The 27320-nt window shown below is 38.1% G+C and overlaps 4 protein-coding genes across 7 annotated transcripts in view; 2 read left to right on the forward strand and 2 right to left on the reverse strand.

Annotated features, from left to right (window-relative positions):
• Positions 1-27320, reverse strand: part of LOC129792945 (beta-1,3-galactosyltransferase 5) — a 1144668-nt gene that overhangs the window by 1099298 nt on the left and 18050 nt on the right. The window lies entirely within an intron of this gene.
• On the forward strand, positions 750-15548 carry LOC129792895 (serine/threonine-protein kinase PRP4 homolog). 4 transcript variants are annotated; one of them, XR_008750849.1, is made up of 11 exons: positions 750-777; positions 981-1038; positions 2261-2650; positions 2721-3513; positions 5703-6080; positions 6144-6376; positions 6451-7096; positions 8792-9008; positions 9579-9693; positions 9850-9959; positions 14831-15548. XR_008750849.1 is itself a non-coding variant. In XM_055832307.1 (8 exons), the coding sequence occupies exons 1-8, from the start codon at positions 765-767 to the stop codon at positions 8993-8995; spliced, it is 2715 nt and encodes a 904-aa protein (XP_055688282.1). In that variant the 5' UTR covers positions 750-764; the 3' UTR covers positions 8996-9514. The 4 variants fall into 4 exon arrangements, 1 of the variants encoding a protein (XP_055688282.1); XR_008750850.1 differs by having other exon boundaries at positions 14834-15548; XR_008750851.1 differs by lacking the exons at positions 750-777; positions 981-1038 and adding an exon at positions 1966-2196.
• On the reverse strand, positions 14722-15901 carry LOC129792969 (uncharacterized protein C3orf38 homolog). Its single transcript, XM_055832469.1, has 2 exons — positions 15690-15901; positions 14722-15623 (listed from the first exon to the last, which is right to left on the reverse strand). Exons 1-2 carry the CDS (start codon positions 15826-15828, stop codon positions 14848-14850), a joined length of 915 nt encoding a protein of 304 aa, XP_055688444.1. The 5' UTR covers positions 15829-15901; the 3' UTR covers positions 14722-14847.
• Positions 15972-18839, forward strand: LOC129792901 (AFG3-like protein 2). Its single transcript, XM_055832313.1, has 4 exons — positions 15972-16191; positions 16264-16721; positions 16791-16884; positions 16967-18839. The coding sequence occupies exons 1-4, from the start codon at positions 16111-16113 to the stop codon at positions 18737-18739; spliced, it is 2406 nt and encodes an 801-aa protein (XP_055688288.1). The 5' UTR covers positions 15972-16110; the 3' UTR covers positions 18740-18839.

Consider the following 27320-nt stretch of genomic DNA (forward strand, 5'->3'; position numbering starts at 1 on the left):
AAACATGACATAAATGAGTAAAAGAAAAAAAAACGAAAAAACATAATTTGAAAAAAAAAATAATTTAATTGGCAAGATTTGATCCAGGGACCAAAAGCTATAAAACCACTACGCTATACGTCATCTCGGCGGCCGATACTGGCGTATGAGCACAAGTCCCATATGAAGTTTTACACACCACGCTTGCAGGAGGAAGGAGCAAATACACACATGACATGCGCGCATGTTGAGTACTCACTCACCGGCGCATGCAGCAATAAGTGAGAACGGTGCGAGTATACTTTTTAGCATGCGCTCTGCTCTCTCCTTCGTTGGACATGATGGCGGCGAGTGTCAAAATATTCTAAAATTTGGTGAAAGTGCAGTTTTTTGCAAATATTTCAAGGAGTCAGATTGTTTTTTTGAGTGGAAGTTTTTGCAATTAAAAGAGTGATAAATTCCCCGTAGTTTAGTGGTACGGTGCATGTTAGAAGTCGTTTTATTGTGTGTGAAAATCGGGTGCAAAAATTACCGACGCAGGAAAACCGAAGAGGCCGGTAAAGGGAAAATGATTTTTCCTGGCCAGAAAAATGCCCCAATTGCCATGGAATTTCCAAAAAAGGCAAAAGGGGATCTTGTATTGTGTGTGAAAATTTTTTTTTGTGAGTGTAAGTGGAATTTTCGTGGAAATTTTGTGCAAATTATTGCCAATGAAGAGGAGAAAAGTCATCAAGTGGGAAATTTTCATCATATTTTGGGCAAGAAAATGCTCAAATCTGCGGAAAATGTCCACAAAAGGTTAGATTACTTCATTATCTAAGATCCCAATACCAATTAAAGTGATAAATTCGCAGAATTTTCACTTTTTAAGCATAATTTTGTGTTGAAGTAGTGAAAAGTAAAATTTACGAATTCTTCTTCTTTTTAAAAATCCATTTGGCGCGCATAAATGTAAACAAAATTTTAATGTCAAACCTCTCGGACGCTTCTCCTTACAACAGTCCCAAGGGATGCTGCCTCCATATACCTCCTTGTTGAAAGCAAACAAGTACTAGACAGGTGAGAATAATATTTTTATTATCATACGTGGGATGTTTATCGTGTTTCTTGTAATTGAAAGAAAAAACCTAAAAATTAGAAAGAAAATATGCCTCTTTGTACAGCTCTAGTTTCTCTAATATCACACAAAACTCGGGAAAATGAAAAAAAAAATGCAAAAAAGTAGTTCAAGGGGGTTTTTAATGCAGAATTTGATTTACCAATTACACATAGACTTGATTAATAATGAATTTTTGAAAACGATCAATTTTTCTCATAAGAGAACTTTAAAATTTATCAAAATTAGCCAAACAGTTCGATTTTAGTAGCAATTTAAGTAAAGAATCATAGTAATTGTCGTATAAAACTTCAATTAAAACACATTTAAAAAATATATATATAAGTAATATGAAAGTGAGTTAAAGGATTTAGGGGATTTAGAAATTAAAATACAGTCATCCTTGCTTAATCAAGTCTTGGTTAAACTCTTCTCACCCATTAATTTTAATGCATAAGAAGAGTAAAAAGAGTTTAACCAAGACTTAATTAAGCGGGGTATGATTGTATTAGGTAATTAAAAGATTTTCACTCAATTTTTTTTACTGAATCCTTCCATTTTAGATGACTTTCCTGCTCAATTTTTAACTCGTTTTCCTTGTTTTTTAACTCAAATTTCAATTATTATTTAACATTTTTTTTTAATTCAATTTTCAATTTAGAAAAAAAAGCTTTGAACCTTCAATGAACAAATTGAAAAAATAATTTAAAAAAAAGAAAATTGATAATTAAAATAGAGAAATAAATATTTGAAAGTTTCATGAATCTTTCGGGAAGATCTTGAAAAATTCAATGCCATACTTTCTCTTAACGAAAAGGAACATCGCGACTTCGTCTTCGGCACCTTTCGTGCCAAAGTCGACGCCCGCTGATTGACTTCGGCATAAAACTAATCGAAGGAAAACAACCCGAAGGCTTCGTGCAAAAAAAAACTTTGGGGAAGTCAACTTTGCAAAAAAATCCTTTTTTGTGCAATTATTTAGTTAGTTAATTAATTTTCCAGCCTTGTACTCACATCTGCAGAGTCTTGGCTACGTGGCATGCTTACAGGGTGGGGCGTATAAGGGTTTTAGTGCATGAAAAAGCTGAAAGAGATAAACGTTTGACAACATAACCCCAAAAGTGGGTGGTGGAAAATTTTCTCAAGGAAAGTTTCTTCAAATTGAATTTTCTTTCGTCGCCACAGGATGGATTCGTCGGATGTGTCGTCCCCGGATGTGAAGGTTAAGTCATCGGAGGAGAAGCGGAAGAAGCACAAGAAGCATAAAAAGCACAAAAAGGCCGGGAAGGTGGATCGTGCGGAGAAGGGGGAGAAGGTGAAGAAGCATAAGAAGCACAAAAAACGAAGGAGAGAAGAGGAGAGCATCCGGGAAGCTGTGCCCGTTGTTGTGCTCGACGAGGAGCCAGTGCGGAAGAAGATGGTGGTGGAGAAGTCCAATGGGCACTCGGTGAAGGGGAAGAAGGCCAAAATCCCCACGGACCCGTCGAAGCTCGTGGAGATTATCACGAAGAGCTTGGACCCAACGTCTGGACCAGCGCTGGAGATTGTCTCCTCGGAATCTGACGACACAGAAGGGTGAGTTTCAAAAGGAATTCAGTTCTTTCCGGAAGATGAAAATGAGAATTTTTTTGTTTTTTCTTTGCAGTTTGGTGGAAGATTGCGCCAGTCCGGATGTAGCTGTAATTGAGGACGATCTCAACTTGGAGGAGTTGATGAAGCAGAAGGCGCTGCTGCAGGCGCGTCTTGGGGCCTACCTCTCCGATTCAGAGCTGGAAGATGGACGCATTAGTAAGGCACAAAGTGGTGAGAAAGATGGTAAAGGCAAAACAGAATCAGATGTCATTTTATTGGACGATTCCAGTGGTGAAGCGATCGTGAAGGTCGACAGTGCCCCCAAAAGGCATCGCAGTCGGTCGCAAAGCCACACGCGGAAGGTGCCGGAACGTCGTCGCGACGATCGGGCCCCTGCTGAGGCGTCACGCTGGCGTGACCGTGGCCGGCGGGACAATGAGAATCGCCACAAGGAGGATCTCCGGCGTGAATTGGAGCGCGATCGGGAGCGAAGCTTCCGTGAACGCGAGCGTGTGCGGCGCCACGAACGGCAGGAGATGGAGCGCGCACGCCAGCAAGATCGTTCACGCAATCGTGACCCGTACGCCGGCCGTAGGGGCAGGAGTCACGAGAGGCGCGACAGGACCCCACCGGATCGCTATCGCAATCGTCCGGGAGCGCGGGAGAGGGAACAGCGCGAGAGGCGCGAGAAGGAGGAGCTGAAGGACAAATACAAGGATTCCCTGAGCGAGGGGCAGATTCATCCGCGGAATCGCAAGGAATCCAGCAGTGAGAGCGAAATGGGGGATATTGACATAAAGGATGACGATGAGGATGAGGAGAAGATCATCGAGCAGCGAAGGAAGCGTCGTGAGGAGCTACTTAAGGTTTGTTTTTCTTCATTTTTAAGAACTTTTTGTTGAATATTAATCATCTGTTTGAGATTTTCGAGTTTTTTTCGATTATTAATCGTCAGAAAAAAATCGAACACCTCAGATCGGGCTCAAACTTGGTATGAGCACGTTTTAGACATCCCACATTACGAAAATGCCAGTGGTCCAAACTTTGCCTTATAACTCGAGAACGGTAATAGGTAGAGACTTCGTGTTTGAAGTTTTCTATAGAAATGTGGGTGTAAATTTTTATTTTTTCGCATTTTCAAAATCCAAGATGGCCGCCGTCCGCCATTTTGAACTACTGTCAACCACTTCCCTTATAGCTAGAGATTTGAAATTTTAGTATGTTGTAGAGTTCAGTGAGATGTTTTCATCGATAATTCATACTTGAAAATCGGTCAAGCGGTTTAGCAAATATGGCGGCCTAAAGCAAAAAGTGTTTTTTCGATATAACTCGAGAACGGCTGGACCGATTTTGACCATCTTGGTATCAAATGAAAGGTTTCGATAAGCCCTACAACTATCTAGAACATTACAAGTTCCAGAAATGGCCGCAAGAGGCGCTAAAATCAAAAACAAAATTGCCTAACTTTAAGGGGCAATATCTCCGAATCCCCATTATCGATTTCCTTGAATTTTTGATATGTTGTAGCCTGAGTCAATATCTTTCACCAGTCTGAAAATGAAGAAAATCTATGACGCCGTTTTGAAGATATAGTCATTTGAAAAATTCTTGTATTTGAAAAGTTCTAATAGCCATATCTCCTGTTCTGCTTGTCCGATTTTGCTCAACTTAGTATCAAATTAAAGGTTTTGCAAAGCTTTACAACTTTCTAGAACATCAGAAACATCTAGAATCATTCCTTCATTACAAAAAATGCCAAAAACTGTTTTGGTAAAACAAAAAGCCGCCATTTTGTGCTCTGGACCATTTTTATCCATCAAATTACTAAAGGATGTCATGCACAATACAAGGGCGAAGTACCTAATTGAAGGAAACGCAGAAAACAATTTTAACCCACTCAGTCTTGTAGGGAATCAAAAAAGGATAAAGAATCGCCAAAAATATTCACCATTTTCCACTGGGGTCACAACGAAAAAAGCCAATAAAGTTTTGTAAAAATTCAAAAAAATTGGCCGCCATTCGCCATTTTGTTCATTTCAATGCATGAATCATATGTTTCAATGCTTCGTCATGAGCTTGTCTATGAGAGTTTGACATTTCATTCATTTTTTTTTGGGAGAAAATAAAAAAAATCGCGTATTTTTTAATTTAATTATCGTGGTAAATGTGTTTTACGTGTTGTTCAAGAGTGATTTTTATATCTGAATACCTGAAGGATGAATTCCCGCACAGTTTGTGACCGTCTCAGCGAGCACATCTCTCATTACAAAACAAAGCAATCCAAAAACAATGGTCGTGGATCGTCTTGAAGATGACTTTTTCACGAATTGAAAGATCCTCTGCGCTGGAATCCTTTGCGTTTCACACCACCACGACGGACAAGACGATGGGTTGCTGGTTTTGTGATTCCCTGGATGATGTCACGCAAAACCTTTCGATGTATCTTGGCACCACCTTTCCCAATACCTTTTCCACGACCAATGATGTGCTCGCTGAGACGATCACAGGCTGTGCGGGAATTCTTTTTTCAGGTATTCAGATATAAAAATCACTCAATCAACACGTAAAACACATTTACCACGATAATTAAACTAAAAAATACGCAATTTTTTTTATTTTCTCCCAAAAAAAAATGAAATGTCAAACTGTCATCGACAAGCTCATATTGACGAAGCATTGAAACATATGCTTCATGCATTGAAATGAACAAAATGGCGAATGGCGGCCAATTTTTTTGAATTTTTACAAAACTTTATTGCCTTTTTTTCGTTGTGACCCCAGTGGAAAATGGTAAATATTTTTGGCGATTCTTTATCCTTTTTTGATTCCCTACAAGACTGAGTGGGTTAAAATTGTTTTCTGCGTTTCCTTCAATTAGGTACTTCGCCCTTGTATTGTGCATGACATCCTTTCACACAAAAAAAAAATCAACATTGTGTACAAATTCTGCTCACAAATTAAATTACAACGCATAAAAAAACTTTAACACGTTGTGGGACACCAACTCTTATAACTGGACGCGTTATGATTGACTTTCCTTTTGTTTTCTCGGCAGAAACTGGGAGCTGGTAGTGAGGACAGCAATCCAGCATCACGTGAACCGTCAGTGAGTCACAATGCAGCTGAGACAACGCCAAAAATGATGACGATGAAATCCCCTCCGGAGACGCCGCGGCAACAACAGAAGAGCTTCATTGAGCCAGATGTGAAGCCCAAAACGACTCCGCCAAAGCCACCACAGACCGCAGAGAAGGATGCAGACATTGAGGATTCGCTGACACCACCAATTCCACCCACACGGAAGGATTTGCAGGCAATTGTGCAGGAGAAGAAGCTGATGGGGGGAGATGTGAAGCGCCCAGTGAAGGAGAATAACGTGAAAAGGGGAGAATGGGATATGTTTGCCGAGCAGGATATTGCATCGAACTACGATGTGAGTGTGGTTGGGGGCAAATTTGTGTTTAAGGGACAACTAAATGGGCTTTCTCATTGGCAGAGTCCCAATACAGTTGTTGCCAGTAAGCAGATACAGGAAAATCCAGCGCTCACGGACAACTGGGATGATGCTGAGGGTTACTACCGTGTGCGCATTGGGGAGACGCTGGACAATCGGTACATTGTGTCGAGCTACACGGGCCAGGGGGTGTTCAGTAATGTCGTCAGGGCACGTGATCAAGCCAGGGGGAATGTCAATGTTGCCGTGAAGATTATCCGGAACAATGAGATCATGTAAGTTTCCCGGAAAGAAGAAGAAAAGTGTCTCAAAGGAGCCTCAAAATGACGAATTTTCTCTTTCTTTTCAGGCACAAAACAGGCTTGAGGGAATTGGAGATCCTCAAGAAGCTCAATGATGCCGATCCGGATGACAGATTCCACTGCCTTCGACTCTTCCGGCACTTTTTCCACAAACAGCACCTCTGTATGGTGCTTGAGCCACTCTCAATGAACCTCCGGGAAGTGCTGAAGAAATATGGGAAGAATGTGGGGCTACACATTAAGGCTGTACGCAGCTACACGCAGCAACTCCTCCTGTCGCTGAAGCTCCTCAAGAAGACGGGAATCCTCCATGCGGACATCAAGCCTGACAACATCCTGGTGAATGAGAGTCATTTAATACTGAAGCTGTGCGATTTTGGGTCGGCGTCTGTCATTACAGATAATGAGATTACTCCGTATCTCGTGTCAAGATTCTACAGAGCCCCAGAGATCATCTTAGGCATTCCGTATGACTATGGGATTGACATGTGGTCAGCTGGGTGCACAATCTACGAACTCTACACGGGAAAGATTCTCTTCAGCGGCAAGTCCAACAATCAAATGCTTAAGTTCTTCATGGATCTCAAGGGGAAGTTCCCGAATAAGGTCATCCGTCGTGGGCAGTTCAGGGATCAGCATTTCGATCAGAACTGCAACTTTCTCTACCATGAGATTGATAAAATCACAGAGAGGGTGAGTTTTCTTTCTTTTTTTTGAATTTTTATTTTTATGTTTTTTTTGGGAAGATTTTCTAAGGATATTTTAATAAAAAAGAATTTGTAATAATGAATCAAAGATAAATATTCAAAATTGTTTTATTTTTTAGTTTTTGCGAATATTTTTGAGGATTTTTTAATACAACAAAAAAATCGGTACCTGTATTTTGAAGAATAATTTCGAACAAAACTCGATCGATGGATTCAGAAATGTCAGAAATATTGTCTAGACATTGGAAGAAGAAGAAGATTATTTCAAATATTTGATGAATATATTTTCGAAAAATATTCGTTAAGTATTTTTACACAAACCAATGTTCGAAATTATTCTTTGTTTTTCGAAAATATCTAAAATCCTCAAAAAGAACACCCAGAAATTCGGAAAATTGCAAAATATATATTAATTTCGATTATCTCTGAATGTTTTCAAAAATTTGATGAATATTTAAGAACCATTTCGAGAGATTTTCGAACTGATCTTAATTATTTTCGAATTAAAATTGAATATTACACTCTGAACGTTTAAAGTTTACAAACATTTTAGATAAAAAATTGAATAATTTCTTACTTTTTTTGAGTTTGTTAAATATTTTAAAACAAATATTAAATATCTTCGAACAAAATTATAGAATGTCTTCTACGGATTTTGAACATTTTCGAAATAAAAATATTATTTTCGAAGATCTTCTGGATGCTTTCGAAAACTTGTTGAACATTTAATTCAACAATTTCGAAAAGATTTCGAATGGATCTTAATTATTTTCGAATGAAAATTGAACAATGATAGCCTGTTGAAAGATTTTGTAATCTTACTAAATATTTTCGAAAGGTCTTTGAATTTTATCGAATGATTGTTAAGTATTTTAAAATAATTTAAAAATATCTTCGAATAAATTTAGAATGTCTTTGAACGGATTTTGAATAATTCCGAATGCAAATTGAACAATTCCTTACGGTTCTTTAGTCTTTTTGAAAAATTTCTTGAATATTTTCGAAATGAATTTAAAAAAAATTTGATCGATTTTTTAGTCTTGTTGAAATTAGATTCTTCGTAATTTTTAAACAATTCTCAAACTTTTTTTTAATGAGTTCTTTATTATCTTCGAATGAATTTTGAGTATTTTCGAAATAAGGGATGGTCACGTTATTTTGGAAACTCGGGGACTTTTAATAGCGATTTTCAAACCAATTTTGAAACCAAAAATTTGAAATTTGCTTGCACTCTTGTTAAATGGCCAAATACTGATAAGAATTCAGTATTTTGAATTTTGAAAATTAATTTTTGTGCTCAAAAAAATTATTTGAAATTTTCACATTTTGGCCATTTTGTTCCTGTAGAGTTTCCAAAATAACGTGACCATCCCTTAAAATGGAATATTTCTTAAAGTTTCTTGAATATTTTCAATTTTGGAAGCTTTCTGCGTAATTTCGAATTTTTCTTTCGAAAATTTCTTAAATATTTTCGAACAATTCTCGAATATCTTTAAACATTTTGTGAATTTCTTCGAAAGATTTTATTTTTAAAATTCTCAACAAATATATTCGAATCAGTCTTGATAAATATTTTTTTAGGAAATAACTTAAAGTAAAAAAAAATAATAATTCAAAGAAATTACGTATAAAAGTTTAATCGAATCTTTTTCTTTTTCTTTTCTTATTCTTTTTTAATTAGGAGAAAATCGTGGTGCAGTCAGTGATAAAGGCAACGCGGGATTTACAGCAGGAATTGATTGCTGATCAAAATTTGCCGGATGATCAGCACAGGAAGGTGACGCAGCTGAAGGATCTCCTCGAGAAGCTCTTTGTGTTGGATCCAGCAAAGAGGATCTCACTCAATCAGGCTCTCGCGCATCCCTTTATTCAAGATAAGATGTGAACAAGAATATTATGTGAGTGCTAAAGCATCGAAGAAGGTTTTTGTCTTTCTTTTCTTTTTACAAAAAAAAATCTTTTTTTCTCTTTAAAAAATTTATTTTTTATTTGCAAGGAGATTCTGCGTGATTTTTTTTTTAAATTCTCGTCAGCGCAATATCTCTTTAATTTATTATTAAAATATTTTTAAATAATTATTAAAATGTGGTTTCTATTTGAGAGGATCACTGCAAAAGAAGAGAACAAAAAAAAAATGTTTGATTAGTTTTGATTGTAGTTTTAGTAAGAATGACGACGATGGGATGACAGAAAAGGAAAATTAAACAGATTTTATTGAAAAAAAAAAAAGAAAATCATAAATTGTAGTTAAATAGAAATTAATTATTGTGGAAATTTTCCTCAAAGCATTAAGCTGATAAATTTCACAAAAAAAATGATTTAAGTTAATTAGTTGAAAGATAAACAAACAAAAATATGCAAAAGAAGTAGATCAAATAAATTTAAAACAAAATGAGAACAAAAATTGAATTTTCTGTGCAAAAAAACGATAAATTCTCTACAAAACCTTTTTGCCTTTTTCCCCACAGCATTTTTTCCGTGAGAGGCATCGTCGCACAGCACGCGCAGATGGGGGTGGTGTGAGTGTGTGTGCTTTTAGTGCCGATCCCGTTAAGACATTAACGTTTGAGGCATGGCTCAAGGGTTAGTGAAAACATTGATGAACGATAAACCAAAAAATACAAAAAAAAGAATTTATTATTCTTATTTTTTATTTGAAAATATGAAAGAAAATTTTAACTTTTTTTCTCCCGGAAAATTTGTGATTTTTCTATCTTCCCCAATTACTCTATCTTCCAGATTGACTGGGAAGCACACAGGTGCCGGAAAGTCCTTACATGGAACCCTCAAGAGACAGTTAAAGAAAGCTTCTCTGGAGGATAAATTGTGATTTGTTCCTCAGCTTGAAGGTAAGTTTTTTGTTCTTATTTTGATTTATTTTTATTTATCTTTAAATTAATTAGAAGCAGGCAATTTCAGAGGGGGAAGAGGGGTTTGAAAGGAAGCTACCTGAAAGAGAAAGAAAAGGAATTTTAAAGCTGATGCATTTTGAGGCCATTTGTTACCCTTTTAATCCTTTTTAAATCCTTTAAACTTTTCTTAGCTTAAAGCGCCTATTGAATGAGCACAAAATTATTGGAAAAGAAGCAAAAAATGCTTCTTTGAAGAAAGAATCACAGCTAAAAGCAAGTGGCGCTAAAATCGAAAACAAAATTTTCGATGAGTTTTCGATTAATATCTCGAGCACCGCTTTATAGATTTGCTTCATATTTTGATATGTTATAGTTGGCTATATTATCTATCACCATGCCAAAAATGAAGAAAATCTATGTAACCGTTCCGGAGATATTGCGTTTTAAAGTTAACATGTCATTTCTTGAGTTGCATAAGTCCATAATTTTATATATACACATAAAATTAAATAAAATATATATAAATGCATAGATATATACATTATATATATACATATCAAAATGCAAAGATAAATATATATAAACTGTAAAGATAAAAATTAAATATAGCATGGATGGAACAGTATAAAGCGAAAGAACGGTAAGTAAAACTTACAGGCTGTGATTCTTTCTTTGTCAGTGAAATGTGAAGATGGCTGAAAATTGAGGATGGGCAAATTTTGAGGAGAGACTTACTCGCGAGCCGAATCACAGCCAACGCGCAGAAATTTTGAAGAAAGCCTTAATCGTGGCGGGCGTTGGCTGTGATTCGGCTCACGAGTAAGTCTCTCCTCAAAATTTGCCCATCCCCAATTGTCAGTCAATTTCACATTTCACAGACAAAGAAAGAATCACAGCCCGTAAGTTTTACTTACCGTTCATTTGCTTTATACTGTTCCATCCATGCTATATTTAATTTTTATCTTTACAGTTTATATATATTTATCTTTGCATTTTGATATGTATATATATAATGTATATATCTATGCATTTATATATATTTTATTTAATTTTATGTGTATATATAAAATTATGGACTTATGCAACTCAAGAAATGACATGTTAACTTTAAAACGCAATATCTCCGGAACGGTTACATAGATTTTCTTCATTTTTGGCATGGTGATAGATAATATAGCCAACTATAACATATCAAAATATGAAGCAAATCTATAAAGCGGTGCTCGAGATATTAATCGAAAACTCATCGAAAATTTTGTTTTCGATTTTAGCGCCACTTGCGGTCATTTTTTGAACTTGCGAAGTTCCGAGCAGTTGTAGGGCTCGTTAATATCTTTCATTTGACCCCGGGTTGATCAAAATCGGTCAAGCCGTTCTCGAGTTATGGCCGATTTTCGATGAAAAATTGTGGCGGCCATATTGGCTAAACGGCTTGGCCGATTTTCAAAAATGAGGTATCGTTGGAAAGGTATTAATGGCCCCTACAACATATCAAAATTTCAGACCTCTAGCTATAATAGTGACTGAGATATAGCGAAAACAAAATTTTGAGGTTATTCAAAATGGCGGACGGGGGGGTGGGGGGTAGGATCTGACATCATAATTGGATGTCTTCCACCCGATATATGAACTTTGCCGTTGACCGCAAGTCTCTATCTATTACCGTTTTCGCGCAATTTAGCGTTATACTCCGGCCGGCCGGACGGACAAACGGAAAGATTTTTGGCGCCACAATTTTTTGGAATGTAGGGACCCTAATTCGTGCTCATCCCAAGTTTGAGCCCGATCTGACGACTTTGCATTTTTGAGTGTACACAGAAGCTGTGCTTCTTTGAAGAAAGAATCACAGCTAAAAACGTTAAAAATCATTCAGTTTGAATTGATGACGTTTCGGTATATTATTCTCAATACTTCTTCAGGTACCTACTTTAAAAGGCAGATAAGAGAAAATAATTAATGAATTTTACTTAAAATACTAAGAATATGAGGAAGTTTCTAACTCTTCATATTCTCGATTTATTTACTCAAAATTCATGGTAGTAAACTGTTAACAAAAAATGAAAAAAACGTGTTTGAAATATTCGGAATTTTCTGAATGAAAATAATTAAATTTCGAAATTAAAAACAATCTTTATTAATTGATTTTCCGGATTTTCTTTAGTCTAACTTAAAGTAATTGAAATTCCCTACACATATAGACGTGGTATTTATCACGATAGGTTCAATACATTTTAATCTATGACGATTTAACACTTAGAGGATTTATGTGGACACCGTGTCCATTTCGAGTTTTTAAATCGTCATAGATTAAAATGTATTGAACCTATCGTGATAAATACCACGTCTATGTGTAGGGAATTTCAATTACTTTAAGTTAGGCTAAAGAAAATCCGGAAAATATTTTGCTTTTTAAAAGATAATTAAGGTCAAAGTCGAAAATTTACGCGGAGGATGAAAATGGTCACCGTGACCAACGGTTTTTTTTTCGAAAAAAATCGACGCGCCCGAAGATTATGAACCATACTCCTCTCTGAAAAAAATAGTTTGTAGCGATGTTTGTCAAAGTTTGTTAAAGGATATTAATTTGGAGGTAAATATGAAATTTAACAAACATAATTTGTATTTAGAGATTATTGGTTGTAAAATGTCTGTAAGTTGAGGAAAAAATACAAAAAAGTACAAGCTTTAACAAACATTTTACAAATTTTTGCAAACAAATTTTAATAAATTTGGAAGAACAAACTTTTTACAAACTTTACAAACATGTTTGTATGCTGGTTTGTTTATAAAGTCAAACATTAACAAATATTTTTGATAAAGTTTGTTAAAAAGTTTGTTATTTTGGTGCATTAACAAACTTCAACAAACAATTTTGATAAAGTTTGTTATTTTGTTGCATTTTCAATAAGTGTCATTTTCAAACGCTTAACAAGAGTGAACGCCGTTTAAGTAAAGTGTGAAAAAATAAAACCGAGAAAGAGAAAACTTTTTATGATTTCGTGGAAAATCCCCAACTGTATGCCCTGTGCCACTGAATGGTAAGACATTTCAAGATAACCTTAATCGTGTATGGAATCTTCCTCGAATTAAATATTCTTTTTTATTTATAGATAATGGAATAACTATGGAGCTTCTGGAGGGAGTTCTGGAGAGCGACATCAACGTGATTTTCATCCACGCAACAGTGAAATTTTTCCGCGAATAGAGGAAGGAGCAGGTCGTCATTAATCTTCAGGAAGCCCCACAGAGTCCCACACTCTTGTAAACTTAAAAGTGAATAAATTTTGATATTTTTTTTAAAACGATGTCTCTTATTTTAAAAGTAACAAAATATAACAAACAAGCTTGTAATAGTTTGTAAGGGGGGCTACGGGGATTTTCTTACAAATTTTTACAAACAATAACAAACTTCTACAAACTTGGGTATTATTTTTGAAAATAACAAACTTGGAGATTAAAAAGTAATCTCCTTTGACAAAAAAGGGCTTTGACTCCTTTTCACTTCCATGTTTGTTAAAAAATGTATGGGAATTACAAACTTTGACAAACTCAAATACAAACCTTTTTTTTCAGAGTGTGTTAAAAGATAGAAATATGGTTCATAATCTTCGGGCACGTCGAAATACTCTTTTGCACAATTGTCAAAGTGTTGTTTACTTTTTTTTTTACATAAAAACTCTGGAAAATTCAATACTTAAAATAAGCAAATACAAGGATTAATCTAAAAAAAACCCTTCAGGTAGCCTCCATAAATTGTTTTCTTTTGAGATTGATAAGTGGTTTCAGCGCACCCATAAAAACCAATATTTTAGATTGTCTATCGATTTCAATCTTCCATTATAATATTGTTTTATCCAAAATTTGCGCGAAGCGCAATAAATCCCCCCATTAATTGAATAAAATATGCAAGCATAGTTATTTTGCAAATGCAATCTTCCATATTTCCTTGAAATGTTTGAAAAAAAAAAACCGTTGGTCATTCTGTCCAATTTCATCCTCCGCGTAAGTGAATATTGCCCGGTCCTCCGAGTGTTAAAAAACTCGAAATGGCCACGGTGTCCACATAAATCCTCTAAGTGTTAATAAATGCGATGTTTGCAATATTCGATATCGAATATGGGATATTTTAAAACTATAAACTAAAAATTCTGCCTAACTTGAAAAAAATCCTATTTTCAATTTCAATCGATTAATGTCGCTAAAAATAGATTTATTATTATAAGAAAACTCAATGTTTCAAAGATTCGAAATCGATTTTCATTGTCAAAAACAAAGTTCGAAAATTTCTTTAACACTTGGAGGACTTTACTGGTAATCACTGCCACTGAAAATGTTCCTGAAATCTAAAAAATATATTTTTTTAAAAGCATTTCTCATCATTTTTCAAATTTAGGACTATTAATTGAGTTAAAATTCAAATTGAAGGTCAAAATAAAAGAATTATTAGTTGTTGTTTAGTTTTTACCTGAAGAAGCATGGAAAACATACCGAAATGTCACTGGAAAGCTTCAAAAACGCTGTCAAATTGCTTTTTATTTTATTCTAATTAATCTTCGTTGATTAATCGATCGCCTCATCCCTTCTATTTTTCATTTGTTCTTGTTTTTATTTTTTTTAATCCTTATTTTTGATGTACATAATTAATTCATTTAATAACTCTTCAAGTAATTTAATAAAATGAATAAACTCCTTTCAATTTTTCAAAGAAATCTATTTTATTCCAAGAAATCTTTCCTTTTTTTAAATAAAACAAAAATCCTTTTCACAATTAAAAAGCTTTTATTCCTTACAAATAAAAAAATTATTAATTTTACATCAATTCTGTAGCAATTTTCTTGAATTTTCCTTCTCAAAATTTCAATTTTCAGAAGACAAAAAAAACAAATCAATTTGGTAGAAGACTCAATCTGTCATCAGCTGGTAGCTCAATGATGTCTCTGATGGAATTGCATTCCTGAAGCGTTGGCAGAGATTCCTGCTGTGTGCTTCTCAGCTCAATCTTCAGGTGTTTGCATTTCCAGTGATTTGGGCCCGCAGAGGGATCCTGCACAAGGCCAAAGGCACTCTCGAACACACCCACCCATCGATTGCCAATGTGGAGGGTCCCACAGGCAACCACGAGGACCAATCCGTGGGGGCTGATGCGTCCCTGAACACCTGCATGCTGGACATTTGGGTTGAAGGTGAAATTGTACGTTTGTCGTGTACTGAGGAGCTTCTCGAGAACACCTTCCCGCCCCTCGGCACTCTCATCCGTTACAGAGTCATTCTGTACGAGGCGTATGGCGCAGAAGGCATCTGGCCAGAGATCCTCCTGCGTCAGGGAGCTCGTGTTGAGTTTCTTGTAGAACCACGAAGTAAATTCGCGCGAAAGGACATTCACTGGGGCTTCTTCGGGATGTTTTTGGGGGGTGCGTTTGAGAGCATTCTCGTGTGTTGTGGTGGTGCTTGGGGGGCTCAGTGCCTCCTGGGCGGGGGTTGTGATGTATTTTGTCTTCCAATAGGCGAGTATTTGCTGTATAAGCCCCTGTTTGGTGGCATTTTGCGACGACAGGGCGCCCTTTGACATTAAATACGTTGCCAGAATGTCCTTTGTTACAGCCTTCTTGTCCAGGATTTTCTGCACGGAGTCACAGTAGTGTATGACCTTTTCAATTGCATCTAAATGGGATGGAGAAAATTCTTTTTGAAGAAGATTCTTCTCGGAGGATTTTCTTGTTTGTTTACCTGCTGATGATTTGGGGGGTGCTACACAGACGAGAGTTAGGAGATTTTTAGCCATATCCACGGCAATTGCTTCCGCTCGGATGTCAGATGTGAAGAAATCATGCAATCCGGCTTTTTCCCAATCATCCAGACGATGCATTTTCACTGTTTTTCACAGGAAAACTTGATTTTTCTTCACTATTTCACAACAAAAACAAAATTTCCAAAACTCCGGTTGATTTTGACACTGGAAGCACTGGAATGTTGGAAAGTTAAATCAGCTGATTGGAAGGAAAGTAAAGAGAAAGAAGAAGAATCACTGGAAGATGTAATAAAAGTGAGGTTGGGAACACTAGTTGGGTGGATGAATTTTATTTTTTCCCCATTTTTCGCATTAATTATGTAAAAACATTGCCGTAAAGTAGTGTAAAATAGCAGAAAAATGGCTTATCGTCTCCTAACGAGTGCAAAGAAATTGGAACGGAGTCTCTTGGGGAGTTTACGGAAGAAACATTTGAGTTCGGTGAGTGACATAACCTCAAAATTGTGATGCAATTTTGGGTATTTGTGTGAAAAATTGCAATTTGTTTTGCAGTTTCACCATGATATTGCCAATTTACGCAAAGATGTGAGCCCATGGACGTGGGATGCCCTCATGAGGGAATGGAGGTTGTTCTGTGAGAAACCGCCAAAGGGATTTGAGAAGTACTTCAAGCAATCCGGTGGGAGACAACGGAAAGAGGCAACTCAGGGGGATAAGGCGAAGGAGGCACCACCTCCGGTTGAACCACCACCACCGGCACCATCAAAGGGTGCCTCAGCACGCCCTCCGGGAACACCACAGGATAAGAATGATTGGAATTTTGGGATGTTTGCCCCAAATCCGCCACGCGGCAAGAGAAGTAGCTCATCCGGGAGGCCAATTGGTGGTGATGGGGGTGATAAGGAGAAATGGATACTTTTTGGGGCACTGGGGACTGTTGCCCTCGTGGGGGCGCTTGCGTACTTTGAGATGGGCTACAAGGAAATTGGATGGAAGGAATTTGTAACAAAGTAAGTGCTTCCGGAAATATCCATCCGGGAAGGTATTTTAAAGAGCATTCCTGGGGCTTTTCTTTGCAGTTACCTGTCCAGGGGAGTTGTGGAGAAATTGGAGGTTGTCAATAAAAAGTGGGTTAGAGTGAGATTAACTGCAGGCAGTTCCAGTGATTCCGGAGTGAGTATTTTTTTATTTTTTGATTTTAGAAGCATTTCCGGAAGTTCCTTTGAGGGAAATCTGAAATTTTCCTAATTTTCAGGGAGTTTTGTGGTTCAACATTGGCAGCGTGGATTCCTTTGAGAGGAATCTTGAGCATGCCCAGGATGATATGGGTGTGGAGCCGGTAAATTACGTCCCAGTGATTTATCGTTCAGAAATTGAGGCAGCCAGTTTGACGGGACTCCTCCCGACGCTCCTCATCATTGGTTTCCTTCTCTTCATGATGCGTCGTTCGGCACAGATGATGGGTGGGCCGGGAGGGCGCAAAGGGGGTGGGCTCTTTGGGGGTGTGATGCAATCAACGGCAAAGCTGATAAACTCCAATGAGATTGAGGTTCGCTTCAAGGATGTGGCTGGATGTGAGGAGGCAAAGATTGAAATTATGGAATTTGTGAATTTCCTCAAGAATCCGCAGCAGTACATTGATTTGGGGGCGAAGATTCCCAAAGGGGCCATGCTAACGGGTCCACCCGGTACGGGGAAGACCCTCCTGGCAAAGGCAACAGCCGGTGAGGCTAATGTGCCCTTTATCACAGTGTCCGGATCGGAGTTTCTCGAAATGTTTGTTGGCGTAGGGCCGTCAAGGGTGCGAGATATGTTCGCCATGGCCCGGAAACATGCTCCGTGTATTCTTTTCATTGACGAAATCGACGCTGTGGGGCGCAAGAGGGGTGGGAAGAGCTTCGGGGGGCACTCAGAGCAGGAGAATACGCTCAATCAGCTGCTGGTTGAGATGGATGGCTTCAATACGACCACAAATGTCGTCGTTTTGGCGGCAACGAATCGCGTGGATATCCTCGATAAGGCCCTGCTGCGTCCGGGACGCTTTGATAGGCAGATTTTTGTCCCAGCTCCGGACATTAAGGGCCGAGCAAGTATCTTCAAAGTCCACCTGGGACCGTTGAAGACAAACCTCGATAAGCAGGAACTTTCCCGGAAGATGGCTGCCCTCACGCCAGGCTTCACGGGGGCTGATATTGCGAATGTTTGCAATGAGGCAGCCCTAATTGCAGCCAGAGATCTCAATGAAGCCATCAATTTGAAGCACTTTGAGCAGGCAATTGAGAGAGTAATCGCTGGGATGGAGAAGAAGACAAATGTTCTGGCTCCGGATGAGAAGAAAACCGTTGCGTACCATGAGGCAGGGCATGCAGTAGCTGGGTGGTTCCTTGAGTACTCCGACCCCCTGCTGAAAGTCTCCATAATCCCACGTGGAAAGGGTTTGGGGTATGCGCAGTACCTGCCAAAGGATCAATACCTTCTCTCGCAGGAGCAGCTCTTCGACCGGATGTGCATGACCCTCGGGGGGCGTGTGTCAGAAGAGATTTTCTTCGGGCGCATCACAACGGGGGCGCAGGATGATCTGAAGAAGGTAACGGATAGTGCTTATGCGCAGGTTGTGCGCTTCGGGATGAATGACAAAGTGGGCAATGTGAGCTTCGATATGGGCGCCCCCGGGGATCCGATGTTCAGTAAACCCTACTCCGAGCAGACGGCACAACTCATTGACACAGAAGTGCGGGAGTTGATAAAGAAAGCTCACACGAGGACGCGGGAGTTGCTGGACAAGCACAAGGGGGATGTGGAGAAGGTTGCGGAGCGTCTGTTGAAGAATGAAATTCTAAGCAGAGACGACATGATTGAACTCCTCGGGCGGCGTCCCTTCAAGGAGAAGTCCACGTATGAAGAATTTGTTGAAGGAACGGGTGGCTTGGAGGAGGACACCTCCCTCCCTGAAGGGCTACAGAACTGGAATAAACCCACGCAGAAGCCACCGAAGACGGAAGAGGCGCCAAAGGGGAAGCAACAGTGATTTCAACATGTGGTCTCAACCAGAGCATTTTTTTCTTTGAGCAGGAGGAGCCAGAACAGTGTAAGTTGTAGGAAAATATACTTGGTAAAGATGAAGAGTTTTTATGTCTTTTATTTGGAGAGGGGATTTCCTTAATTTTCAGGTCGTTTTAAACCCGAAAGAAGCGAGGAAAGTAGGATGTACCAAAGGGGTGGGGTGAGTATCTGGTTGGAAAATTATGCAAATATTCGGTTTCTTGGGGAATTATTCGGAATAATTGGAAGTATATTGGCGAACATTGTTAAAATTATTCTAAAATTACCATTTTTTTCATAATGAATCGCCTTTTTTGGATAATTCAGGAAATCAGAAATTATTCGATTTATTTGAGAGATCAAAAAGGAGTTTACCGATTTTTGTATATATTAGAAAACTCCGTATTTGAGGAAGCAAATTTATATGATAGGTAGTACATAACACGCGAATTTCTGTAGAAAATATATTTTTTAAAAAATCATGTTGTTGCATCTGGACGTACCTGCGAGATGAGATTTAATTAGTTAATATCCCTCAACGTCGCCGATGGTACGGGTGGCCGAAAGATGTCCAGATCAACAAGATGTTCGATAGAAATAGATTTTACACACTCGATACTTTTAATTCACTGATAATTTATTATAAAAAGAATTCAATACATTTCATGTCTTGACGCGTGAACGAACAAAAGTAGAATGACAATGGCGGGTAGAAAATATTAGGATGTCCCGTAAGGTAAACATCCAACACATGTATAATGAGATATGATAAACGAGAATAAAACCAATGACGGTCAGTGCTGAAGTAGCAAAAAAAGAAAACGAAGTGTACACGCAGTTGTGTAAGCAATTCCATACCTTGAACGATATGCAGGTAATAATTAATATCTTCCCAAAATAGGCAAGCGAGAAGCAATAAGAATGATGTCGTGGTCCACCAACCTTTAACGAGACACAGGCAAAGATTAGTAAACCATCAGAAATGCACGTAAGAAGCAATAAGCGCAGGAGTCGTGGTCCACCAACCTTGAAAGACAGAAACAAATGATTAGAATCCTCGACCTTCCGGCCGGAGGACAAAACTTTTTGTGTCCTTGATGAGCGCTGTCTTCAATTGGTGGCCACGAACGGCAGGTGTGGTGGACAAACGACGTGAAAATAGGCGCAATCACGCACGAATGCAATGTAGACACGTGGAGGGCCCCTCCGGGAATGTGCCGCAATTGAAAGTCCAAGATTTATTCCTTCACAACTTTATTTCTCACTAAATTTCTCTCACAACTAACTCCTACTACTTTACTTTACTGTCTAAATTGATTTTAAATAAAATGCAAAATGAAATTAAAGCACAAATTAATTATTTTATGGATCGCACAATTCCACGCGTGATTTTTCTTTCTCTGTCAAACCGGAAGTGCCAAATGAATAATCATTTGACGTGAAGGAACTTACAATTTATTTCACGGGTGGCGCTCTGCGCACCGAGAAGCGATGGCAGTAATTCAAATTTAGGGTTGCCCTCTGAGCGCCCGACACGAAGCATAAACCAAAAATCATAAAAATATGTTGATAAAAAAGTCAAATATCGTCGACAAAGATTTGCACCATTAGCATGAATATTTCACTCAAAAAAAAAAAAGATAAAAAAAAAACAAAATGGTGGCGACGTTCTTTTTGCATATTTTAGTAAATGTTTGTTGCCCTATTTTTAGCTGATCCCAATAGAAAGGTGTATGTATTGTATCTCCTTCAATTATTTCCTCAAAATGATGGATTTTCTCTGTTTTTCTACAACTAAAACGAATAAATTCCTTTCCAAAGAGTCTAAAAATTTCTTTTCTGTTTTAAAGCGTGACAATTGGGAATATTTATTAAGAAAATTAGCTATAAAATTCATCCAAATATGTGAAATACATCAATAAATCAGCAATATTCTGTAATTTTGCCTGTATTTAAAAGATTTAAAATTATTCGGCACAAAAAAATCACAAATATTCACCAGATAAACGCCCCTTGTGTTCTCAATAAATCAATGGAGAAAAATGAGATAAACCAGAAAAATTCTTCTTCGCATTTTCCAGATTTTTTATATGATTTTCTTTATCAGATTTCAATAAATTTTTCCTTAAAAAAAAAATTTTTTAAAGGGAAATCTCATGAAAGAATCCTCAAAGCTGAGGGAAAGAGCTTAAATAGCCCCCAAAAAGCGTTTGTTAGAGGATAATTGATGGGATCAATGGTCAATCGAGTGCACCTGTTGGCAGTGGGCAGGGCATTCAATCTCTCCTACCAGCCCCCGCATACATTTAGCCCTTCTGGCCTTCCACGCCACCCCCCACCCCCGTCTGTGGGCGCCCCCATCCCATTACCGGCAAGTGTGTGACAAATTTCAGCGTCAGCGGTAATTGCATGACGCGCGCGGAAGATTGACGGGCACCCCCTTTTGAGCACACGTTGGCATGGCGTGGGTTTGAGGTGAAAGGTCACTCAGGTGAGAATTATTTGCCACCCCCATCTCCATACTTTTCAAGCTGTTCCACCAATACCCTAATTTTGCCTTTTGCTCTGTTTTATTAATAAATTAAAGTCTTTTCAGTGAAGGATTTGAAAAGAATTGTCTGTTTTTGAAAATTCCGTTAAATTGATCCTTAAACTGTTGCATTTATTAAAGATATTCTTTAAGAAGAATTAATGACTTTATGAGTTTAAGGTACGTTTTGAAGGCAAAAAAAAATGAGTTCAGTAATCAACTTAAGGATCTTCTCTAAATTAACAAACTATCTTAAGGAAGACAAGTAAAGAAAATCCTCCCTTTTGGAGAAAAAAAACCTCCCTTGAGGTTTTTTTTTAACGGAACTTCTCCTTATCGTTCAAATTAAGTGCGTAGAGGGAACTTTAGGGGTGAATGAAGGAGGATGAAGTATACATACAGCAAACCCCTAAACAGAAGGGACCATGCGGTGAGGAGAAGAAGAGATAATATCAAAAGCCCTTTGAGGGAAAAGTCCTCAAATATGGGGGAGGTGGCCAAATTGGAAAATTGGCTCCTTTCTCCTTCATTTCTCTGAATCACTTTTCTTCAAGTAATTAAGCACCCCCAAGTGTGGATTCCGGGGTGTGCGCCGTGGAGGGCGGTGTGTGGGGGCACAACAGAGAAAAAGGGAAATGTAATTTGGAGGCAGCAGCGCGCTTGATTAGTCCAAACGATGGAATCCTCGCCTCGAGGAAGCAAATCATCAAAATGTATCTCTCGCCCTTTTTCTCGCTTTTTCCCCAAACCACCCCCACACACCACGGCACAGAAAAAAAGCTTTTCCTTTGTACTCGCGCCAAATGTTCAAGAGAGACACACAGAGGGAGGAAGAGAGAGAGAAAAAATCAATTGGGAATCCCATTGAATCCCACAAATGCACTAAAATAGAGGAAAAAATGTTTCCATTGTATTCCAATTCGCAACCCTTTTGTGCGATTTTTTTTGCTCCACACCCAGGAATTGCGGGTGAAAAACTCCATTTGTTTGGATCATTCTGGCAAAGGGAGCTTTTTTTGCGGGGTTGGGAAACACGTCGTTTTGGTGCAGACACAGAAAAATTTTTTATTATAGTTTGATTTTGCCTATAAAGAAGATTATTTTATTTTAAGGATTTTAAGGGATGATTTTAAGAATTTTGGGGATGAATTTTGAGGGACTCTCTGATCTTATTTAGAGCTTTTTTCGGCTTGAAAAGCTACAATTGAATTTTAACGAAAATTTAATTTTTGCCTTTTTCGGTTAATTTTCAAATTTTAAATTTCTTTCATTGCTTTCAACGACTTTTTTCCAGATCAATTTGCTTGAACTATGCTTTTTCTGCCCATTTATATTCAATTTGACGATGAAGACTGACTGCAGACGTAAATTCAATTTAAAAATAAATAATTTTTATTCAGTTTTTAATTTTGCTTTACCTAAAACGATGCAACTAAGAGCACGTATTGAGTAGTATTGATTCCTTTCCTAAAACAACAATTTATTAATTGCAATTTCCAACGTAAAATCCTTTTCGTGTGCTTCCAATTTGCAGTAGAAGCGTGGACATGAGAGTGGCTGGAGTGGCTTTAAAAGCCCCACAAATGAACTTAAATTGAAACTCCAAACTAGCTTCATGCCCTTAAAATGCACCCCTACCCCTAACCCCCACTCGTTGGTACATGAAGAGGACCAGCGTGGATTAGGGGCTGCAACCCCCATTCGCACCCTCTTCCCGCCCAAAAGTGTCCATTGCGAGAATTCGTTGGGGATTTTTGGCGCGCGGGGGGATGGGTGCGCCAATTGAATGGCGTTTTGGGTGGCTTTTTGTCCGGTTTAGCTGTCGCGAATGCATAATTCGTGTGGGTTAGTCTGTCGTATTTCAAATTGTTATCGCACCCACTAAATTCCCTTTAATGTGCACATTTATGGGGCGGACTTCCACCGCAATCTCGGTCATTTTTGCTGCCCTCCCAGCCCCCTCGTCGCACACAACGCAAGCCATTAGGATGGAAGAGTGGGTGGCTTGCTTTTTGCTTGTGTGTGTGCTCCCGGAAAAAACGAGGATAGAGACAGACCGGATATCAACAGGCTCCTCAGGGATGTTTCATTGTACGCCATTCCTCTCACTCAGAGAGTTATGTTGTATTTTTGTATGCTGCGACGTGGCAGATTGTGTGGCTTCTTCCACACGCCATCACACCCACAATAAGCTTGCTTTAGCTGCAGTGGATTGGAAGCGATCTCAGTCGCGGCCACCCCAAACAAATCTGAATCAACACGCCATCACGCATATTTAAGAGCCCAGCTTAGGCTATTAATTCTAGATCACTATGGATGTATCAAGAAGACTGTAATTCAAGATAAAAGGGATAGTTTTTAGTCATTTTATTGGAATTTTTGAAATAGAAGCATTTTTTCAATAGATGGCATTAGTTTGATTGAATTTTCTCACAAGATGGCGATAGTTGAACGGAATATTTACAACATTTATGCAAGATTTTTAGTTTTTTTCGGCATTTCTGTGGGTAAAATACCAACAAAATCAATAAAAGAAGAAAAAATTGAAAATCAGTCTAAAAGAAAAATAAAAAGCAGCAGAAACAAAAAAAATATTTGAATTTGGCGTGCACTCGAAGTGGCGAATTCGAGTGGTGAAAATAGAGAATGTGGGGAAAAATTAATGATTTGGCGGCGAAAATAACAGATCGGATTTAGAAGGCAAGGTGTACGGATGCAAAACGTGCTTGCTCCGTAATAAAGTGTAATTTATCGTGCAAAATACGGAAGTTTCGCGAACAGCGACGTTTTGAGATTTTTTTTATTATTATCTTCTCCTCGCTATTGGTAAATTACTTAGCTTTCCGTTACATTTTGGCATTTTTAATGAGTTTTCCTCAACAAGCAAATTACAAATCTTAAAAATACAGTCAAAAAATGAATTTTCTCACCAGAATAGTTGAGATATTTCCACTAGATGGCGCTAGTTTGCTGTAATTTCTCCACAAGCTGTCTCTACCGCAAAAAACCCCTCAGAGGCGCGAAAAACAAAATTAAAGATTTTCCCAACAACAAGTAAATGGGAAAAATTGATAGAAAATATATGGAAACATTCGTCACGGAAATAAATTGCTAAAGGTAATTGGCGATAGATATTAATTTTTCCTCCCTGGTACACGTGTTTTTCTCTCCATTAGCCCTCTATGGAGAGCATGGGGGAAAATGAGGGGGAGGTGTGGGCGAAAAATGAGAAAAAGCTGGCGAAAGGTGCAAAAATTATCACACCCAGTACGAGGAAAATTTTTCCATTTGGACTTTCATTCTGCTAATTACACTAATCGTCTTCCCAATACATTGTCAATTTTTTTCCGGGGTGAAGGCATCAGCGATGGGGGACGCAGAGGGGTTGGTGGGGTGGGTGGTTGCTCTGACGTCGATTGAGGAGAAAGTTGAGGGTGCAGATGAACGCAATTAACGCGTTATTTTGTCACACGACGACGGTAAATGTGGGCAATGATAAATTTTCCCGAGGATGGAAAATAGGCGAGGAAATTCCTCGTGGAAGGACATTTTATTAATGAGCTATTTAATATTTCAGACAGGAAGTGTGGCGAACGATTTTCCTGGTCGACACAAAATTATACACTCAATTTTCCGGCCTCTCCCACCCCCGCACACACCTTGTTGCTTGATGTGGGGGTGTGCTCCTGATCGGCGCTCTGTGGGGGTAATTTTCTCAATTTTCACAAGTATTATTACATTGCGACAATTGCAATATTAAAGACCAATCAAAATCGATCAATGAGCTAAATAAGTTGCGTGGAATAATGTTCTTGCTGAACTTTCTGCTAAAGGGTAATTGATATTTTCAAAGTTTCCCAGGAATTGTGGATGGAAAATTAATAGGATTATTGAAAATTTCTTCGTGGAAATTCATGAAAACTAAAGAGAATATGTGGAGCATTAAACTAATGGAATTTATCTTCCTTATGTTCTAACAGGGTGGGGTGGAAAAATATTTAATGGCTTTAATATTTCTTTTTTAACTTAAAAAAAATCAAAGAAAAGTCAAAAAATCATTAGAAAATCAAAGAAAAATTATAAAAGTTTATTTATGAAATATTTTGAGAGAATTTTCAGACACTAAAGAGACGTTTTGTCCACCCTGTTGAGCAGATTTTTCATTCCTCCCCTGTCTAAATTGCATGTTCTTTTCCATTCTTTTTGAGAGAGAATAATTTAGGGGATGAAAATCTGTATACCTATAAAAAAAGCAAAAAAAAAAATCAAGCAGGAAGACTTAATTGAGAGAAAAGGGCTTTCCCTTAATTTTTCAAGAGCCCCCACGTATCGTCCCCCTTGAGGTACAAAGTGAGATGAGATGATGATGATGATAAGTCGAGGGTATAATTCATGCTACTTGTTGACGCTCCTCAGTCCTCTATGCATGAACTTTGGGGGTAGACACACACACCGGTGCTTGATTTTGGGAGTTGTATACCCCCTCATACTGTCAAAAGGGGAAAGATTTGGGGTGAAGAATGCTCTAACCACCCCCTTCAAATAGCCGGGAAAGGGGATGGTGAATGATAAATTCGTGTAGATCCTCTTCAGACCCTTAAGCAGAATTTTTTTCAACCCCTCCGGGGCATCCGGAAGGACGATAAATTTACGCCACCTCAATGATTTCGTGGCACGCAACGAAATCGCACCTCTCCCCTGAATTTGGCGCTTTTCGGCAATTACATTGGCTTGGCCCATCGCCGTCACGGGGGATGCTACCACATAAATTATTGCGTGACAAACATCAGGATTTTCCAAAGGGGATGGGGTGGCATTGAAGCGAAAGGAGATTGCAGCGCAGCAGGTATCAGAGATTGCAAATAAAATATTTTTTACTGTCAAATGGTATAAGATTAGTTTAATAGAAGCTTTGTATTTTCTTGGGTTGAATTAAAATTTTAATGGAGCGTCGGAAAAAATTGAAAGAAATAAAGGAGTTTATTCAGTGAAGTATGGAAAAATTTCTCATACAATAAAGAAAATAATGTTTTATATTTCTTTTTAAATCAAAATTTGTCAAGCGGCTGCGGGATGTGCTTTTAACTATAACGGTTTGCTCAAATCTTCTTTTTAGTTTTCCAAAAATTCTTTGCCATTTGTTTTTCATTTTTTAGAAATATTTTAGATTAGAGGCAGACTTTTGCGGCTTGTTTTGTGTCACATATTAACCCCATTTTATTTCAACTCACCCTACATGACAGTAGGGGAGAGCGGGGCTATTTGTGACAGTCTGGAATTTTCAAATGGCAATTTCTCCCAAGTTATTAATCGGAAGCACCTGAAAAAATTATGATAAGAAGTCCTACCTACCCTCAATAGTTGACTGTAGTTTGGGGATTATCCGATGAATAGTTTAGGAATAAAAAAATAAACAAATTTTGAGGCCTCCAAAAATACGTTTTGTGTGTTGAGAAAAACTCATTTTCCGACACTTTTCTTTTAGCGATTTTCCAATCTCACCGTCTTTGCCACAAGCTAGGTCAATGCAGAAAACGTTGCCAAGGTGTATTTTTCACTAACTTTTAACGATTTTTCTGTACATTTATTCAAATCAACACATGTCGAGTGGGGCTAATTTTGTCACCAATGTAAATCATATGGAACGTCAAAATATTGACAAGTTTTCTAACCTTTTTGTTGCAAAATGTAGGGGTTGAGAAAATTCCAAAATTCTGTGTTTTAGTGGATAGAAAAGTGAAATTCCTTGCCGTGGATGAACAAGTCAGGAGTTTGGTTAGTAGCTACAACTAATCTCTCAGGTGGAAAATCTTTGGAAATGTCGGAAAATTCCACCGACTTAATTACCCCCGCTGGTGACAATACTTGTCGACGAATTCTTAAAAAAAGTCAGAAGCGGAAGGGTTCAGGAAAAGCTCTAAAACTCATATTTCGCGTGTAGATAGAGAAAAGTGGTCTTAGACAAAGTTGTAGGCAAGGAAATTTCCTATGAGAATGGCCTATCGAGGAAAATTTCTTGCCCCGTGGGAGTCCTGCA

Source organism: Lutzomyia longipalpis, chromosome 3, assembly GCF_024334085.1.
Source record: "Lutzomyia longipalpis isolate SR_M1_2022 chromosome 3, ASM2433408v1".
NCBI classification, from domain to species: domain Eukaryota; kingdom Metazoa; phylum Arthropoda; class Insecta; order Diptera; family Psychodidae; genus Lutzomyia; species Lutzomyia longipalpis.

Coding starts and splice junctions, on each gene's coding strand:
- LOC129792895 (XM_055832307.1), top strand. Junction 3,514..5,702: donor GTCGTGAGGAGCTACTTAAG/GTTTGTTTTTCT, acceptor TTTTCTCGGCAG/AAACTGGGAGCTGGTAGTGA. Junction 7,097..8,791: donor TTGATAAAATCACAGAGAGG/GTGAGTTTTCTT, acceptor TTTTTTAATTAG/GAGAAAATCGTGGTGCAGTC.
- LOC129792969 (XM_055832469.1), bottom strand. CDS start 15,828: ATGCATCGTCTGGATGATTGGGAAAAAGCCGGATTGCATGATTTCTTC. Junction 15,624..15,689: donor ACCCCCCAAATCATCAGCAG/GTAAACAAACAA, acceptor CATCCCATTTAG/ATGCAATTGAAAAGGTCATA.
- LOC129792901 (XM_055832313.1), top strand. CDS start 16,111: ATGGCTTATCGTCTCCTAACGAGTGCAAAGAAATTGGAACGGAGTCTC. Junction 16,192..16,263: donor GGAAGAAACATTTGAGTTCG/GTGAGTGACATA, acceptor TTTGTTTTGCAG/TTTCACCATGATATTGCCAA. Junction 16,885..16,966: donor GCAGTTCCAGTGATTCCGGA/GTGAGTATTTTT, acceptor CCTAATTTTCAG/GGAGTTTTGTGGTTCAACAT.